This window comes from Balaenoptera physalus, assembly GCF_965194825.1.
Source record: "Balaenoptera physalus genome assembly, chromosome: 3".
Lineage (NCBI taxonomy): Eukaryota > Metazoa > Chordata > Mammalia > Artiodactyla > Balaenopteridae > Balaenoptera > Balaenoptera physalus.
In genome coordinates this window covers 135,335,573-135,355,969 of record NC_138890.1, presented here as the reverse complement: position 1 = coordinate 135,355,969, position 20,397 = coordinate 135,335,573, and the positions used below count along the sequence as shown (strand labels likewise).

The following is a 20,397-nucleotide window of genomic DNA, read 5'->3' as shown; positions in this document are numbered from 1 at the left end:
ATATATTCCATCACGTCCCATTACCTACCATCCACTCTCCAAATGTGTCCACTTCAGCCTCAGAAATCTGAAGAACAGCTTCTGTGTCATCTCCATTTTGCCTAATTAATACACGACTCTAAGGAAGTACCCCCAAGTGTCTGAGCAGGATCTCTGAAAGGTTAGAATCTGCCAAAGCCTCCAGATATGGAAAAATGTTAGACCCTCCACTCCGAGCCCACCCCAAAGTATACCTTCTCTTAAGCAAAATTAGCTACTCTTCTGATATTACCCCTTAGTATCCACTTATTAAATCACCAGTCATTTTTTAAGAAGCACTGAATTCATTATGAATTCAGAATTGAGACTATGCAGTTATAGCTCTACATATGGGAGAAACCATTTCGGACTGATTTTCAATTTCCAACACTAAACAAGGCTTTGCCAAAATGTTTTATTTCATGTTTTATTTGAGCCAGCACCAAATGATAGGCATTGTTGCCTTTTAAATTGAACCCATATGCAAATCGGTAGACTATTCCAGATCCTCTGGAAGAAATCTTCCCAAGCTCCATATGAATTACATGATTAATGACTGATTCTTGACATCTGGATCTCACACTGATGTCCTTGCTGTAGCAGGCACACTCATAAACAATGTGAATTATCATTTTAAAGCATTTGTGTGTGTCTCATTCCAATATGGACACCAAATTTATTTGCCTGGAGTTGCAGATTTAACAGGAAAAAGAGGAAGGAAATCAGACTTTTTTGTTTGGCCAGGCTGGTAGTCCTAGCTCCAGAGATTTTATGGCTGAAGCAAGGAAGAGGCCAACATGGTCACAGAGCCAAGTATGTCTGGCTCTTCTGCAAAGAACAGGTATTCTCCTTGCCCAGTCAAGGGAGAGCAAAGGCCCACTTACCGGATGCAAAGATGCTCCTCAGCCTTCTCTCTGTGTGTATAAACTCAAGCACTGCCATTCTGCTTCTTCTGAGTGCCCCACTGCTTAGAACAGGCCTAAGAACAGTTCTGAGTTGCACAGTGATCAAGCCAACCTTGGGTTAAGACTCTCATTCCTCCTCCTTTCTAAAGGGATCAAATACAAAAAAACACTTGAGGGGGCTATATAAAATTGAGGAATCCAGAAATGCAGGAGGGAATCACTTTTGGAAGAGGAGAAGTCTTCTTCGGCAACAGTTGTCCATGGCCAGAGATGGTGGCAACAGTTGTCTGTGGCATTACATCCAAGGATCTAAGACAAGGGTAGTTGTCTCTAGGCCCACATATGCTATGCTTCCATTTATTCTGTAGACTGTGAAATCTGTTTCCACAAAGAACAGTTAAAATTGGGTTGGGAGAGAAAAGCAACCTAGAAGAGCAGAAAGGGAGAAGGTGAGAAAAAAGCCTTTTCCATATGGAACACATCAGGGGCATCAGAATTTTGGGGACACTTTGACCTCATCTTTACCATTGTAAATATCCTACCCCCCTTTTTTTCTTTTTCTCCTGATGTGCTCCACCTGTTAACACAAGGCAAATGTTTTTACTTAGGCAAGGAATATAAAGAAATGAGTCTGTTCAGGTTTTGTTTGATTTTTAATACATTCTCTAAAAAATGTTCATGTTTACCATTAGCCAATAACAATTTCAAACATACTATGGAATTTTCACCCTTCCATTCTGTTTTTAGAATACAATTTTTTGCCTAGACGTGGTAATGGGTTTATTAATCCTTCGCTGGGTATACAAGAAAACTCTACATCATGGCTTTAATGAGAGTTTCTCAACCTTAGCATTATTGACATTTTGGGCCAGGTAATTCTTTGCCATGGGGGCTGTCTTGTACAATGTCGGATATTTAGCAATATCCTTGGCCTGTACTCATTAGATGCCAGCAGCACCAGCTGTGAAATCCAAAAATGTCTCCTGACATTGCCAAATGCCCCTTAGGGGGAAGTTCCTCCCCCATGCTAGAAACACTGGCTTTAAGAAAATCATTAAAATAGGAAAAGGAGATATTAAAGTAGACGCCAATTTGAAAGATTAAATAATTTCCCAAGTATTTCAATACTTAAGAGTAGATCCTACACATTGCCTATCTAATTGCCATTTCCCAGCCTTCCCTAATTACATGGTGGGCTGACTCATTGATCTCTGACCTGGCAGAATCCTCTCCCAGCCCCAGAAGAGATGTCAGTCACGTGAATCCCATTTCCCTTTGCCAATGGTTGGTCAAGGGATGGGAATCACGTTGCTCAGTTCTAGACAATGAGATGAAAAAGCGGGGGAAATATTTGGGAAGGCCTCAAGACTTTAAAAAATATTAATAAATAATAATAAATAAGATCCTCTCTAAGAAAAAGTCTCTCCTTTTCCCCCACTAGGATTTCTGCCTTTGAGTGGGACTGTATTGCTTGGAGCTTCAGCAGCCATTTCACAATCACAAGGAACTAAACAAAAGGATGAAATGCCAATAGCTTGAGGAAGGTAAAGCAGAAAGAACAAAAGAGCTCCAGTTCCCAACGACATCTTTGAACTGTTGAACCAGCCTTGGAATGTCCACCTCAGGCTGCTTGTTTGTAGAAATAATTGAACACTTTTATTGCTTAGCTAAACCTATGGTCTGTGGGTCACATCCAGGAAATAAGAATTTTTACATTTTTAAAAGGTTGTTAAAAAATTTTTAAAAAGCAACCGTATGTGTCCCACAAAACCTAAAATATTTTTACTATATGGTCCTGCACAGAGCAAGTTTGCCAATGTGCAACCTAAACCCGACTCGTGGCAGATGTCTTGTGATTTGCTACCCAAAGCATTCCTAACTAATAGAAGTACTGATGTCACCATTTTACAATTACAGAAACTGAAGCTGAGTCGGCCAATGGTAGGCTCAATTAGACAAGTCAAATACAAATTTGCCATTACTTCAGTTCATTGTAAAATGAAGCCATACTGAGGTATAACAAAAGCATTAAACCTATTCTTTAGGGTTTCAAATAATATTTGTACTATAGGCTTGATGTTACAAATCAGAACAGACAGATCCTCTTGATGAAACTCAATGTGTTCAATGAATGCTTGCAAAGGGGGCCAGACTATTGTACTATCTGGAGCACCAAGGCATTTCTTGCATTAAGAAGTCAAAGCTAGAGACTCCAAGGAGGAAAAGTCGTTACAGAAAAACACTAGAAACAAACTCACTGATATGATAAATTACCTCTCCTACTTGCAGAAACAGCTCTTGTACTTCCTCGTTGAATCACTCAAGAGTGAATCCTCAGTGAAAAACAGTCAAAGCCTTCCTCCACTAACTCTAGCTCCCATGTTAATCTGCAGTCGGGCCAGCATGTTCTGTCACACCTTGGTAAAGGGTTTAAATACTGGCAAAATCTTACGTACACTCAGAGCATCAGGTCCAGAAGAGGGTACACAAAGCTCATTGTGGACAGCCCATAACATGAGTGTTGTACAAAAGTTACAGTAAACACCTGCCAACACCTAACTATGGAGCTACAACAGAACACCAAGGGATGGCAGGGCTGGGCTTTTCTCAGTTGATCCAACCAGCATTTCTTTGTCTTTGTATCCCAGTACCTGGCACACAGCAGGTGGTCTGTAAGGAACAAGCACCCTCAGTCTACACCCAGTACTGGTTGTGCTTCAATGTTGGGTTGGTTTGTCAGCAGAGCTTGACCATGTCAGGATCCAGATTCACCCATGTCTCCCAAGGAGCACATTTTTCCACTGGCTCAATGACTGGAGATTTTTCCATGTGCTCACATTGTGGGCCCTGAAAAGACTGACTGGAGGACTGTTGGAGCTTTTTAGAAGAGCCGTCACTGTGACAGTGGGAACAGCTATGCTCCTTTCCGGCCTAGGACCTGGGGGTGTGGGTTCTAGGTTGATCTGGGGCTTAATAAGAGGTTTTGCCTTTTCTGTCTTCTGGCCCAGCAGCCAGACACACAAGGCCACTGCAGTTACTATTAGCAGGAAGACCACCACTGCCAATGGTATGATGATTATCAGAAGGAAACTGCCCTCCCTGGGCTGGGTGGGTGCCCCAGGGCTGGCTTTGGTGGCATCTGGTGGCCAAATGACTCTGGTGGGAGAGGCCTTGACATCCAGAGTGGGCTCTTCACCACTGTGTCATCCCCAGGGATCTGCTTCCTTCCATCTGGTCTGGGTCAGCTTCCCCAGAGTTCCTGTCTGTGCTGTAGGTCCTGAGGAAACCACAAGCTTTTCCTGAGAGAGACCTGAAGTCACAAGGTTATCTGCAGTGACTAGTAAAGAAACATCAGGGGTAAAATTCTGCAAAAGAAAGGGGTCAGGTGGCACTATGGTGAAGGGGAAACAACCTGTCGCTGGCTGTACGTGGGCTGCCCTGAGCAGGAACGTGAAGGAGTCATTCAGCCTATCAGTGCCGGTTAGATTGGCATGTGGCTCGAGCATCAACAGTCCTTGGTCAACATCCTTCTGAGTGAACAGAGCCGTGTCTTCCATTGCAGTGCCCCGGGCCACTCTTCGTACAAGTCTGCCACGGATGGGGGGCTCTGTCACTTCAAATTTGGGATCACTGTTAGTCCTATTAGCAAGCTCAGTAGCATCAAGGTCCTTTCTTCTCAGCTGATGGGCCACTCTGTTGGCAATTGTCAGATTTGACATAACCTGCAGTAAAGGCTACACCTTGATGCGCAGTGTTTGTCCTGTCAGGTTGCTTTCTGATGTAAACAGTGAGAACCGTAGCTGGTCCTCTGAGGCAGTGAGGTTTGTCATGTGGTAAGAGAGCTTTCCTGAATTCAGATCCTCCTGTCCAAAGCTGATGACCACCTGGTTTTGAACGAGCAGATACCCATGTTGGAGGGGCCGTGTTGTCTTGTAAGTGATTTGGGGGCTCCTCCCATTGGCCACTGCTGACAGGTGAGCACTGGTGATGGGAACGGTTGTCTGGCCTTGTGGGAGAAGTAGGTCAGTGAGGTCCATCACCCTCATCACAAGGGTGATGGAGATGGGGATGACATCCAGGTGGAAGAGCTTGTAGAGTGGGCGGTGTTGGCCATCAGTCACGCTGAAGTAAAACACTCCGGAGAATGGGCTTCCATCTTGTATGAACCACACCTGAGAGTTATCAATGTCGGCTTGTGTGAAATGGTGAACAGGTATGTGTGGACGGTGAGCCATTGCCAAAAAGCCGTTATTAGGATTACGGACGATCATATATCTGACCTCCTCTGGAGGACTGTCTGGATCTTCCACTTTTAGGTTTTCAGGTCCTAAAACCAAGCTATTGCCCTGCAGAACTTTCAACCGAAGCCCTTTTGTCTTTAATTCTGGTGCCTGGTCATTTATAGGAGTGACGGTGATGTTAAACATCTCTTCAAGAAAGTCAGCCTCTGGCTTAGTGGTGGACTTGCTCTTTGGGTTGGGCCAAACGGCGAAGGTAAAATTATCAGCTAGTGATTCAGAGTCATCGTGAAGGTATGTGATTCCAAGTTTATTAATTACATACTGAGAGAAATTGGGTTTGCTTTTGGTAATATTTCTCTCCCCAACCATAATAGTTCCATGGTGAGGAAGAGATGTAACTTGGAACCAAATTTCATATGAAGAACGCTGAGATTTGGGCAATTTAAATAAGAGGTTGGAAGCATCCAACTTAGATTGGCCAATGAGAACTTTGTCTCCTCCCTTGACAACAGCTCCTGTTAAAAACAAACGTAAAGACCAAAGTGGCATCTCGTTAGAATTTTCAAATGACAGCTGTAAGACTTTTTCTCCCTCAGATTTGCCTGTCCTAGTGGATAATTCACAACACCTTGGTACCTGAATTAGCACTGCTACACAAGGCATACGAAAAAAGTAAATTTTAAACACACACATCCACACTATTAAGTCAACATTTCAAGTAAGAGAGTTTTAAAACCTTGAGATTCACTTATAACATGTTCATCTCCTATCTTACCTACTACTGCACTTTCTCTTGCCATGGAAACAGGTGTAGCTTTCAATACCCCTTTCCTTTCAAGAACTTGCCCTATTTGTTATTTTCATTTTCCATCAACAGTTTTCAGTCATGGGCATGGTGAAGTCCCCATTTGGAGGTACAAATAAGAATTTTGTAAAGCTAATTTGCCATCCTTCCCCACTACAACTATTGAGGCACATGAGAGGAAAAAGCAGAGGCCCAGAGAAAGAACACACATAAAGAAATAACAAATTTTTATAGCCATATAAGTTTTATTTCAAAGGTGGATACATTGGCATTGACAATTAAAAAGGAAAAGATGTATTTCCAAATTGTCCCTACTTTAATAATTAGAGATAAGGTACTGACCATATCATGGTGGAATTACCTGTATTTGCAAGCAAACGACTCTGCCGACCAGGTTCATTAATTTCATATGAAATAGTTATAGGAAACTCCTCAGGGCCTAGAGCTGCTGGTGGGGAGGACACTGTGAACACGAAAGAGTCTTCTGCAGTCCAGCCTGTGTTTTCCCAGTCTACATGCTGGTATAAGATCAGCTGCTCACTGACCTGGCCAGATAGTAAGAAAAATCAGCCCCTGGTTTGAGGGATAATACGAGAATGAACATATATCCTAATTGGAGGAGATACATGTCTTTTCAGGGTTTACTCTACCCCTCCTCAAACTACTGCACATTTCCATGCAAATTCAGGAACATTAAAAGTGTGCTAACTTATTGGTCAAACCTAGGTGATTCTATTACCAAAATGATCTACTTATCAGAGAAAGAAAAGTACATTGATTCTGAGATGACTAATGCTTAAGGTATATATATTATAAAAAGTTTATAATGAACCTTCACTTCCATGTCAGCATCATAACTACCAGCTCCCAACCAATCTTGCTTCGTATGTACTCCTACCCACTTTTCTGCCCAAGAGATTATTTTGAAGCAAATCACAGACATCATATCATTTCATCTGTACATGCTCTAGTATTAGTAAAAGATGACTTTTTTCAAATATTCAGTTAGTGTAGTGTTCAAATATCTCTGGTGGTCTAGTACATGTCTTTTTTTTTTTTTTTTTTAACATAGTTGCTTTGAGTCAGGATCCTAAGTCCACACCTCACATTTGTTTGGTACTTCTCATTGGTTTCTTTTAATCTATAGGTTCCCTTTCTCTAATTTTTTTCTTGTAATTTATTTGCTGAAGAACTTGGGTTATTTGTCTTTTGAGTTTCCTACATTCTGGATTTTGCTGATTGCATCCATATGGTGTTGTTTAGCATGTTCCTCTGGTCCCTATATTTCCTATATACTACCGGTTAAATCTAGAGGCTTAATAAGAATCAGGTTCAATTTTTTGGTAAGAATGTTTTACATGTTGTATTGTATATTTCCTCTTGCATTGCATCGCAAGGCAAAATAATGCTGGGCTGCTTCTCTTTTGGATGTGTTAAGATTGATAAGTGGCTTCAAGTGCTGCCAGATTGATCCAACTATCTTAAAGTTCCCCATAAGCCTATCAACTAATAGTTTTACATACTCATTGATACAATTGCCTAAACTCATTATTTTTGCAGTGGCAAAACACTGATATTATTTATCTTATCATTCCTTCTTCATTCTTATCTGTAATTCTTCTATTTATAGAGAACTTTCTCTTATCAGCTATTTGGTTGCACAGTACATGCAGGAAAGACAGGATAAGTGTTTGATTCGTTCCCTTTATATATCATTTTTCAGTGATGAGTCCCCTGGCTCCAATCTCCAAACATTGTTCTGTTTAAGAATCATCAACTCATGAATTTTAATATATGATGTATTTCATTCCACTGCAAGTATTATTTTCATTGATTTTCAAACTGCCCCACCTGGCTTAAGATATTTTTCAAGATGTAATCCAAGTCCCTAATGCCTGTGGCCTATCAATGTCCTTTTTATCTCATCGGATGGAGATGGGTTCTGCCCAGTGTTGTGTTGTCCAGATACCATGTGGGCAGTCCTTCCCTCAACAGCAGTGATTGAATGTTCTAAAACTGCAACCACAGAAGGGAAGGCTAGAGAGAAAATATTCGACCCTTAATTCCTATAGGTCACATCTTTTTCTGACCTGCTATCTGTTATAATATCTGAACTTACAGGTAGTTTCTGCCGAAGTACTTGAGTGTCCACGTCAAACGTGCTGAGGATAAATTGTTACATAATTTAGAGAGAAGTTGAGTTTGTTTCATCAGCCAGTATCGGAAATATGGCCCTTCATATCCACAGGTTCCACATCCACAGATTCAACCGACCGCGGATCAAAAATATTTGGAAAAAAAATTCCATAAAGTTCCAAAAAGCATAACTGGAATTTGCCACATGCTGGCAAGGATTTACATAGCGTTTATATTGTATTAGGTATTGTAAGTAATCTAGACATGATTTAAAGTATACAGAGGGATGTGTGTAGGTTATATGCAAATACTATTCCATTTTACATATGGGACTTCAGCATCCTCGGATATTGGTACCCATGGCGGTGGGGGAGGAGGGGGCAGTTGTCCTGGAACCAATCCCCTGCAGATATGTAGTGATGACTGTACTGTATTAATTAACAGAGGTTTGGTGATGCATTGCTCTGACTCTCTGCTCGTTACAGTGGATGTATCTAGAACCAGAAAGGCTTCTGACTAGTGAGTTTCATGGAAGAAAAGATCTCTGTTCCCAGAGTGGCCAAACCTGTTGTTGAGGAGATATTTTGTTTCTTATCCTATTCAAGGATAAAGCAAGGAAGTGCTGTCACTTGGGGATTTTAAGTGGGGAGAAGAATATATCATCTCTCAATATTTCCTAATAGGAAAAGCAAGGTTACTCGTGAGAAATTGGAGTTTCTCCAAAGATAGTAATTTCTGGTACTAACTAGTAACTTAATTCCCCAGAAGCTCCTAGGGAATAAAGTCAGTTTTTTTTTTTTTTTTAAAGTAGTGTCAATTTCTTTATTTATATATATATGTTTATTTTTGGCTGTGTTGGGTCTTCGTTTCTGTGCGAGGGCTTTCTCTAGTTGCGGCAGGTGGGGGCCACTCTTCATCGCGGTGCGCGGGCCTCTCACTGTCGCGGCCTCTCTTGTTGCGGAGCACAGGCTCCAGACGCGCAGGCTCAGTAGTTGTGGCTCACGGGCCCAGTTGCTCCGCGGCATGTGGGATCTTCCCAGACCAGGGCTCGAACCCGTGTCCCCTGCATTGGCAGGCAGATTCTCAACCGCTGCGCCACCAGGGAAACCCTAAAGTCAGTTTTATTTAGTAGATCTACCATTTCTATTCCTAGCTTAAGATTTATGACAAAAGATCAATCATAAATATATTCCTCCTCCTAGAAGCAGGTGACTGTGCCATGGATTTCAGACCAGAGGATGGTTCCTTAAAGTTTCCCATTATGCTTAAGAGTCATAATATTATAAGGCAAAAGAGATCCAGTTTCTTAATATTAAAAGTAACAGAGTCTATTAACCAGGAGGGAAGGTTTTCTTGGATGCAGGTCATTCGTGCTCATTACTCCTTTGGTGTTAAGTGAAAATTAGCTTCCCTAAAAATATATAACAAGTTATTGGAATAATCTAAGATCTTCTGATATCTACTGTAAGGAGAATGATTGTCCCAGGGAAAGAATGGTTCTCATAGATGGGAAGAGTGGTGATGAAGGTCAGAAATCTTCTGAAGGAAGTAACTGGGGAAGAGTCTTAAACATAGTTGTGTATTTCCGGAGCCTAGTGGAGGAGAGGTCTGTCTTAGGTTCTGTTTTTGAAAAGTCATTTTAAGAGTGAGAAATTGTGCAAAACAAATTGACTCATTTTACATGGGAGAGTGAGAGAGAGAAATGAATTAGATTCACCTTGAGTGTCTGAGCTTTAAGACCAGATAGCAGGTAACTGAAGGCGCTGAGCTAGAAGTCAAAGGGAGTAAGGGCGCCTTTGGAATGTCAACTTGCCAGTCATGCCCTGAAAGAGGTCTGACGTGAGTAGAGTCTCTAATGTTTAGAAAACAGCTTTAACTTCACCAGCTTTAAGAGTCACGTTTTATGGTGTGTGTGTGTGTGTGTGTGTTTGTGTGTGTGTGTGTGTGTGTTTGTTTGTGTACTGGGAGAGGGCCAGGAAAGGGAAAATAATAAGACCAAGACTTTATGAGAAAAAAGTATAGGGTCAACCTGAGGAGAGAAGGTTCTCAGAGAAGATTAGGAATTATTTGTTACCTTAAATAGAAAGTAGCCTTAGGAACAACTTCCAACAGCTCTGTGTATTTCCACTGTGTTAAATATAAAAGATAAGCCACTTAGCAGAATACCTGGGCTCTGGGATTAAGGAGAGGGGAGAGGGGTGTTTTTATTTACTGTGGATTTAGATTAGCTCAGATATTTTCTCTTTTACAGAGTCTTTCTGGAATTTCATTAGCAATTCAATGGTGCAGAATTCCAACGTAGAAGGAAAAACAGAAAATTAGAAAAATCACTATTTGGCAACCAACTAGTAATAAATGCCTCAGGCAAGAATCCTAAAATGGCTGCTAAAACTAGTGAGCTAAATTGTGATGAGAAACAGGATATTTAGATAGTTCTAAAGTATCTCCTCACAGATACTTATAGAATTCAAAGGGGAAAATACTACCTTCACAGTGGAGAAACCTAAAGGACAGCACTTGACCAACTGATGAAAGAAAACATTGTCAGTGACAGGGCAAAGCGAGCACCAGTGCCTCCTGACAGGAAGCTCTGGCAAGAACCCAGCCTCTCTCATGGCTTTCCCGCCCCAAATGCATAACCTGAATTATGAGGAAACATCAGATAAAACCAAACTGAGAGACTTCCTACAAATAACTGGCCTGTTCTCTTCAGTAAATGGCAAGGTCACAAAAGTCAACATGACTGCGGAATGGATCCAGATTAAAGAGACTAAAGGCTCCTGAGAACTAAATGCTATGTTTTATGCTACGGGTTTTTCCTTTGCTATAGAGGACATTCACTGAAACAACTTGTGAAATTTGACTAAGGTCTATAGATTATAAAATAGCATTGTATCAGTGTTAATTTCATGCTGTTGAAAATTATACTGTGGTTATATAACAGAATGGCCCCTTGTTTTTAGGAACTATACAGAGCTAAATATAAATGTACTAAATATAGAGGCAAATAAATATAAATATATTACTAAATACAGTAGTAAGGGGGCATCATGTTTGCAACTGGCTCTCAAAATTTCAAGTTGTGTGTGTGTAGGGAGAATGATAAAGCTAAGGTAGATAAAAGGCAGTAAATGCTAAAATTTGGTGAATATGGATGAATAGTGTAAGAGAATTTTTTGTATTCTTTTGCGACTGTTCTGAGTCTGAAATTATTTCAAAATAAAAAGTTAAAATAATAATTTAAAAAAGTAAATCCCATGGTGTTTTACTATACCAACTTCAAGAATGGACCAATAGTCCCTTTTCTCTGATGACTCAGTACATGCAGAATGGGAGAAGGAACCCACAAATGCCTTGGGCACTATGAAATCAAGATGTGGTTATTGCCTATCCCAACATGGTCCACCCTTCACCACCTCCAACTTGGTCCATTTCTCTAGGACCTTAATGAGGCTGTATTCCTACCTGACCTATGAATGGGTGGATATGTGGTTCCAAGTCCTAGACCTTCTCAGAGTAGTGCTTTTACTAGAAGGGATAATATGATAACATCCCTTGGATCGCCCCTTGATTCCTATAGAACCACAAAGAAAAACATTTGTCTGAGGCTAAAGAGACATATTTGGCTCTCAGATGGCCAGGGACCCTATTGACTTTTGTGTGATGGGTCAAAGTTTACAGCTGAGAGGCTACTGAGATGCTCAGAGAAGTTGGGATTCCAGGTTAATTCTGATGCTGAAAGCTCAGCCTCTCTGCACTGGTGCCGAAATGAATCTCAGAGACAGAGTTTTGGGTGAAGCAGAAGAGAATAGCTTTATTGCTTTGCCAGGCAAAGGGGGACCCAGCGGGCTCCTGCCCTCAAAAACTATGTGTCCCAACCTGGGAGGATTTGATGAAGAGTTTTATAGCAATAGTTCAAGGGTGGGGTTGCTGACAGGATTTGGGTGTGTGCAGGACCTGTGATGCTTTAATCTCGTCTCAGGTGGGCTCTGTCTCCTAATCTTGATGAGCTTCTCTGGTCCCTTTAATCTGGCCTCAGGTGGTTTCTTGGCTGCTCCTCCCTTGATTAGCAATTGTTTGAACCTGCCCTTTGGAACTCAGGGAAGGTCATGGAGGCTGGAGTTTTGCCTACAAGAAACAGGGGACAAAAAAGGCTTCCGTGCCCAGGGGCCCCAAGGGTCCTTCTCGGTTTCAGTTCCTCTCCCTCCCCGCAATGGCAGGGTTAGCTGGGAGCAGAGATGGGACCAGAAGCCAGATCTTCAGGCTTGTAGTTAAGAGCTCTTTCTTTAGAGCACATTACTGGGGCCATTTTGGCTCCAACTGCTTGAATTACTACCGTTCTTCCTCCAAGAAGGAAAAGGACATTCATTAATATAAAAATCGAAGTATAGGAGTGGAGTAGAATTTGAACCTTGGATTGATCAGACCTAAAGTCAAATACAAATGCTACCAACTGCCAGCTCTGTGGCTTTTATGCAAGTCATTTAATCTCACTGAGCCTCCATTTATGAACTAAAATATAGAATAATATCTCACTTGTAGATATGCATTTGACCTAATTGGTCTGTTGCCATATCAATGTTCAAAATGGCAGGCCTTGGGCATTTCTAGGTCTTTCAAGAAAGGATGTAAGTCCTCACTAACCAATTCCTTACATTTGGAAAGCTATACTCATTTTTATAGTGAATCATGGCATGAGACTATTAAGCAATCAGAAAGTTCTAAAATATGTCTAATAAAATAAATATTTTCCCATAAAACAAAGGAATCTGTAGGCTGGAATCCTGGCACATAGTTCAGAAGCTTACTTCCAGTTGCTCTGTAAATGAGTATTAGTTCACCATTCTACATTTGGTATTTCAATAAATATTTGTTTAATGAATAAATAAACTACTTGAAAAGTACTTTACAAAATTTAGTTATAAAGTATACATTTACATCATGAAGCAGTAGAAATAAGGCAATCCAAGACATTTCTTACCCATTTATTTAACAAAAACACACTGACAATACCTAACTTTAATTGTGCCCTAAATAATATGCTAAGCACTCTGCTAGGCACATTATGTAACTCGTTTTATTTAATTTTGTTTTAGGGGAGATTGTTGTGTCCATTGACATATTTTTAAAAAACCTGAGGCTCAGAAAATTTAAATAATTCACTCTAGCCAATAGGTGCAAGAACCCAGTTTTTAATCTAGTCCTGTGCGACTCCACTTCGTACTTTTTCCACTGCACTGTACCTATGTGTGGAAAGCTCAGTGAGACTGTGGTCAACCAGAAATTCACAAGACATGCTCTCCCACCCCGAGGAGTCTAGTAATGGGGAAAGTCAGTTGGTAGGTATGACTAGGGCAGATAAATGCCATTGTAGTCTGGCCTGTCTAGGACACAGTCACTATTGGCCAGAGCTTTTAAGGATTCAGAGAAATAGCTCCGCGTATTGTATCTATTACAAATGGCAAGTTAAGGGAAGGTTGTATTCCAGTTCTTCGCAACTGCCATTGTAGATCAGGTAGACTTTCTCATAGGACATTGAGGGAAAGAGGGTAGGAATGAGGGGAAAGGAATTTCCACCTGGCTCCAGGCTGAGGACAATTCCTGTCTAAAAGTACATGTGGTCAGAACTGAGTGTTGGAGAATAAAATTGTCAAGCTTGGCCAATAGGCAGGGCTAGAAAGCTCTGGATTATATCTTCATTCCAGGGGTCTTTCTAAATATAGCCCCCCATAATCCTGATAAGAAAACCAGAACATGAGTCCTTTACACTGATCTTTCCCAGAGCGGGGCCTAAAAGTCAATCACAGCTTTGAAATTCCCACTGGACAAGAGAGTAACCAAATTATCTTAGGGTCAACTGGGTGAAAAGGGAGGGAGAAGGAGGGACATGCAGTCCACTTGCTTGATTCTCCACAACGTGATGGCTTTGCCAAAAGGCCAAGTCTCTAGCAGGACAATAATTGGCCAGAAGGAGCAAGGGAAAGACAGCTGGCCAAAAAATCTCTATCTTGGGCAGATAATCATGGGGAAAGGAGACTACAGAAAGCCAAACAGTTCAAAAAGATAAAGTCTCTGAGGTTCCCTGTAGGTTAACCGTAAAGTCCTAAAGGCTAAGATTTGGAAAACAACAAGCTCCTGTGCTCCTGAAGGATGAGCTCAGAGAAATGACTCCTTTCTATGTGCCCTTTCTTGTTTCTACCAGGACTGGTGCCACCATGTTTGCAGACAGCAGCCGGGCCTGGAGAGTTCAAGGTTCCCAGAAGAGGTTAGAAGTCCGGGGCAGTCCAGTATGTCACAGATTAGAGGGTGCCCAGGTATCAGGCTAAACAAAATGGTACTGGGGTAAGTCCCAGGAATCATTCCCCTTAGTGGAAATGGACAGAAGAGGCATTTTAGGAAACTTAGGTTCCCAAGTGGTGATATCTGGAAATCTCCAGCTAGAAATGGGCAATTGAAAGCCAGGTCCAAATAATTACCCATGCCCCTCCATACTGGGTCAGTCTGTGCATAAAAATATTAGAACAAAAAGCTTTTCAAGGAGCCTAGCAATATATCCATCTTCAGCCCTACCTGGCAGAGAGGTCCAAATCCACATTTATATGAAAGTAGATATAGATTCTCATAGGTCTTATACCCTTACAAGCATGGAGCTCTTTAAAAACTACCAAGTGAGATCATGTAAGAAGTGATTCGTTATAAAAGAGTATGGGACACCTTGCTTTTGTTATATATGAATGTAGTAGGCTAAAAATGTCCACCAAAGATATCAGGTCTGAATCCCTTGAATCTGTGAATGTTACCTTACATGCCAAAGACTTTGCAGATGTGATTAAGTTAAGGTTCCTAAGATTGGAAGAGTATCCTGGATTATCCAGGTGGGCCCTGACTGCAATCACATACATCCTTACAAGAGGGAGGCAGAGAGATACATGATACAGACAGAAAAGGAGAAGGCAACGTGACCATGGAGGCAGACATTGGCATGATGGGGCCACATGCCAGGAAATGCTGGCAGCTACCAAAAGCTGGAAGAGGGAAGAAGGAGTTCTCCCCTAGAGCCTCCAGAAGGAGCATGGTCCTGCTGACACCTTGATTTCAGCCCAGTGAAATGGAGTTCCAACTTCTGGCCTCCAGAACTATGAGATAGTAAATTTCTGCTGTTTTAAGCCACCAAGTTCGTGGTAATTTATTACAGCAGCCTTAGGAAATTACTACAAGGAGCAAGGATAAACCACACTCACTGAAATGGGATTTAGTTCTATCTGCTTTTTCAAAGAAAGAGCCAACAGTTTAAGAGAAAGAAACATTGTTGGTTATTCAAAGCCATTGGACTAGGACACATCAGCCAATTTTGTTTGAACAATGAACAGGTGACTAAGTGACAATGCAATACAATAATTTCTACACATGGAAAAATATGCTAGCACATAATTCAGTGAACCGTAAGGGCCAAACCAAAACTGCCAAAACAAAAACCTAGTGGAAAATGTTCAAAATGACTGCTGAGTCTAGTTGCCATTGAGCTTGTCACTGAAGAGACCCCAAGAAAGCGGAGTGATCACTAACACAAAGAAACTTATCCTTCTCTGTTCAGAAAATTAAAGGGCCAAAGTTTAATGATCCCATTGCACTCTCCATTAAGTTGTAATAAATTAGCTTCTGTCCTATGGGAAATGTGTTCGCAATTTCTTAAAATGTACGTGTTGTCTACAGAGTCTAGAAGAGGGGGTAATTAGACAAAATTCATAACCCAGAATTGATTATATTATTTTCTAAATGTGATCCTGGAAACCTATATCTGTTTGGCAGCAGCAGGCAGAGACGAAGATGGATGATCTACCCACAACAGCACGATGGCTAAAATGCAATTACTGGCTTTATGGAAAAGCAAAAAGGCCAGGCGTCATAAACCTCAAAACCAGAACACTTTGCTTTTTAATGATTCTAAATTATCTAAACAAGTGCTGGAATGAAAATCACTCAGCCTTTTGCTCTACAAGGAAGAGATTAGTGCTTTAGAGAGTTCAATGTATGTGCTTTGCTCATACATTCTTTGAAATGAACAATAATTTCCCTAAATTTGTAAAAAGCTTTCATTTCATTTTAAAATTTGATGACTCACCTTCTCTGTGTATTTGTATGTTTAATTCTTCAGGATATAAAATTTTCAGCACAAATTTTTGTGGTTTAGCTTTTTCCCTTTTAGGCAGATGTAATATTATGGTGAAAAACAAGATGTTACATGTTTATCTTGGTAGGTTGATATGGTATGGTTTGAAAATCATGAATTCATTCCAGGATAAGAAAGTATTTTGAGCTATAACATAATAAATGTTTTCCCCACAATTACTTTGCTAAAGGATTATATTAAGCATAATGGAGAACATCTAGATTTCTTTCACAAGCTATAACCACCCAGAGCCACTGATTAAGATGGTCATTTTTGACAGAAACAGACGCATAGGCATAGAGAAAAGACTTGTGGTTGCCAAGGGGAAGCGGGGGAGGGAGAAGGATGGACTGGAGTTTGGGGTTGGTAGATGCAAACTATTACATTTAGAACAGATAAACAACAAGATCCTAATGTATAGCACAGGGAACTATACTGAATATTCTGTGATAAATCATAATGGAAAAGAATATAAAAAAAGAATGTATATATGTATATAACTGAGTCACTTTGCTGTACAGCAGAGATTGGTGCAACGCTGTAAATCAACTATACTTCAATCAGAAAAATAATTATGATTAAATATGAAAACAGCTATAGTGGAAAAAAACAAAAACAAAAAAATGGTCATTTTTGTTTATCCATCAAAAGCAAAAAAGGGTATAGGTTTTATGTGCAAATGATATGGTGTTCTTGCCTCCCCCAGCTGAGGGTGGTAGAGAGCTGGAAAGAATTTAGTCCTTTAAGGTAAAGATATAAAAGAGGACTCAACCATCAGGTGCTTAAAGCACTCTCCCCCTTGGACACTTAGCACGTTATGGGCTGGAACTGACTCTTGAAATTAGAAAAACTGATCTAGAAAGCTAAAAAGCAATTGAAGCCATTTGATTACATGAGCATGGCTGAACAGCTCTGAACTCCTTTTACAATGAAAATTGTTTCCTCTGTTAATATCTCTTCTCACCAACTAGACTGAAGAGGACTAGTCAAAGCACATAATATGTGTTCAATAAATATCCTTGTTAAGTAATTTCAGAAAAAATGTCTTCATCATCTTCACTGCCTCCAAAACCTGTCCCACGCTTTCTTTTACTTCCCAAAATGTTCTGGAGCTGCTGGGGATGAAACTGAGCCATCATAAAATGGCTGAGAGTTTGACCAAGGTCCTGTTTGACACGGGCCATAAAACTGCAGATTTTAAGAAAAGATTCACATTCCATTTGCATGTGAAGAAGGAGACAGGACCTGAAAAGAGGAAAGTCAGGGAGATAATAAGTTTCTTCTTCTTCCCAAGTCACAAATTAAAATGTGCCTTCTGAACACACAAGCTAAACGGAATTGGAACGCCTTCAGGTGAACACCAATTGTACTGAATTTATTGATGATGCCCAGTCTTTTTCAATATGAATTTTCTGCTTTACTGTTTTCTAATTTTATTTTTACAATAAGCTACTACTTTACTTTACTTTACTTCAGCTACTACTGAAGTGGAAGGGAAGACAGGGTATTTCAATGAAATTTATTCATAGAAGTTTAGAAATTTAGCCGAACATATCCTGCAAAAGCACCTCAACTTTGTACAGCAGCTCTCAGCTGCTCTGGTGAGGAGTCCTGACACTGGGTCTTCCTTGCCCTGACCCTCTGGGGTGGGATATTTGGAGCTGCCCCAGCCCCAGGCCTCATTGTGTCTCCAGCCTGTGCTCGGCCCCAGGATGAAGTACTGCTGAATCCAGGCATGAGGCCACCTGACGTTTTCCTCAGCCACCTCCTCTCGTCATCACTCAAGGAAATGTATTCCAGACCACCAGGGACTCTCCAACAAAGGGAAACAGTAAGCAGGTTACAGGGTGAAATAAATGTCATTTTCTTCTAATGACCTCATTTCCATTCATTAAATCACTGCAGCACATTAGGGTAAACACAGCAGCCAATTCCAGTGTCCCAGAAAATTGCCTGCCCCGTGAAACTAGTCCTTTGGCTACTATGAGAGGAAAGGAACCTCTCACATTTTCAAGGGCAAAAAGATAATCACAACAGCCTTAGCTACTATTTATTTAGCATCTGCTACATGTGGAGCTGTGTGCTAAACATTTTGTATTCACTTTCTGTGTTAATTCATTATGGCCAAGAGGAAAGTAGTCGAGACCCTGAGTTCAAATCCTGACTCTGCCACTTCGCAGCTGTGTAGCGGTGGGTGAGTTGCTAAACTGTGCTTTAGGATCCAAGCCTGTAAAGTGACATAATGAGTAGTACAGAACAAAGCTTAGAATGGTGCCTGGGACATGTGGAATGTTCAAAAAGATTTCAGTTGTCATTACTACTACTTTCCCCCTTTTACAGATGAGGAAACTGAGGATTAAAAGATATGTCATTTGCCATAACTCACAGAGTTAATCCAGATCTTCTGACCTTAGAGGCCAAGGCACTGTCCTCAGTCGTCAATGGTCAGCAGTGGATCAAGGAGCAGCAACAGGGCGCCCAATTCCTAAATTATATTCTCTCTCCACACTCACACACCAAAGGCAGAGAGCGTGGGCTGCTGTGCTGAATTCCTACAGACTCTACATATATCTTAGACGCTGCTTTGGGGAGACAGGAATTGTCACATCCAGGAGTGCACTTGCATAAACGGCCTGATATACAGTCTGATGCCTCGTATACCACAAAAGGGGCTCTCCTCTGTCCCCTGAGTCAAAGCACTGGGCCAGGCCGCTGAAACGGCATGCTTTGGAGAGGAAAGGGCTGTGTGTGGTGAGAAGGGCTGCTTTCCTGGTCCACTCGAGAAGGAGATCACACTCCTCTCTCACCACGCCTGACTTGTGACATTGCCCAGGCTGTGCCTCCACACTGGAGCCTGCCCCTGCCTCCACGAGGACCGACAGTGGGTTCTAATGCCCCTCATCCCAGACACCCCTCTGCAGGCCCTTTACGGCCCTGAGCCCCACGGCAACACATCACCCACAGACTACCACCTGCCACTGATGATACGTCTTCTTGACACTCGCCTCTTGGTTCGTAAAGTAGGAGGAATAATGAGAGGAAAAATAAAACCTTAAAATAATTGGATTCCAATCAATCAAGACTTTGCCTGCCCTATGACCTTATAACTAGCTTGGGGCTTTAATTCCTGCTGACAAATGTGTTGTCTGTGAGGGCGGTTTGTTTTTACAGGAAAATGTACTCTCAATGTATCATAAGCTATTTTGTGATTACCAGGCTAGCCCACCGTGGTGGACTGTTGTATTGCTTCAGTGTCTCCTCCCTATGAGATGGTTATCCTTCCCTACACCACTGACCCCAGACTTGCTCACGTGACATTCTTTAGTCAATGAGACGTGAGCACAGTGACGCATGGCACTTCCGAGCATAAACGTGTGGAGTTGTCGCATGCTTCCACCGTCACTTCTTTTCCCCCTGCTGCAAATACAGCAATGCCCAAGAGAGGGGTTGCTCCTTCAACGTGGACCCTGGAATAAGGGACAGATGTAGAGCAAACCCACAGCTAACCCACAGGCCATGTACAACATATGTGAGAAATAAGCTTTTGCTATTGTAAGCCATTGAGACTGGGGAGTTGTTTGGTACTGCAGCATAACCTAGTGGATCTCGGCTACCATATCCACTAAAGCCTATTTAGACCATATTAATCTAAAATATTATATATTTGCAATGAAAAGTAGTGGAAACTAATGCTCGAAATAATCATCATCAAAAAATAATTTTTTTTTAAAGAACTAGGGCTAGGGCTTCCCTGGTGGCACAGTGGTTGAGAGTCTGCTTGCCAGTGCGGGGGACACAGGTTCAAGCCCTGGTCCGGGAGGATCCCACATGCCGCGGAGCAATTGGGCCTGTGCGCCACAACTACTGAGCCTGCACTCTAGAGCCTGCGAGCCACAACTATTGAAGCCCATGCGTCTAGAGCTTGTGTTCCGCGGCGGGAGAGGCCACCGCAACGAGAAGCCTGTGCAATGCAACGAAGATTGGCCCCCGCTTGCTGTGGTTAGAGGGAGCCCACGTGCAGCAGGGAAGGCCCAACACAGTCAAAAATAAAATAAATAAAATAAATAAATTTATTTAAAAAAAAAAAAGAACTAGGGCTAGACGCAAGGCATCTTAATATGA

General features: G+C 41.5%; 1 protein-coding gene across 1 annotated transcript in view; it reads right to left on the bottom strand.

Moving 5' to 3' along the window:
* Window positions 1-429: 429 nt before the first annotated feature.
* Window positions 430-20,397, bottom strand: part of LOC309657931 (chondroitin sulfate proteoglycan 4-like) — a 68,290-nt gene continuing 48,322 nt past the window's right edge. Inside the window, 6 exon segments of the mRNA XM_082455969.1 lie at window positions 430-3,659; window positions 3,663-3,766; window positions 3,769-4,126; window positions 4,130-4,657; window positions 4,661-5,679; window positions 6,331-6,514. Coding sequence (XP_082312095.1) covers window positions 3,618-3,659; window positions 3,663-3,766; window positions 3,769-4,126; window positions 4,130-4,657; window positions 4,661-5,679; window positions 6,331-6,514 — 2,235 coding nt within the window. The 3' untranslated portion in view covers window positions 430-3,617.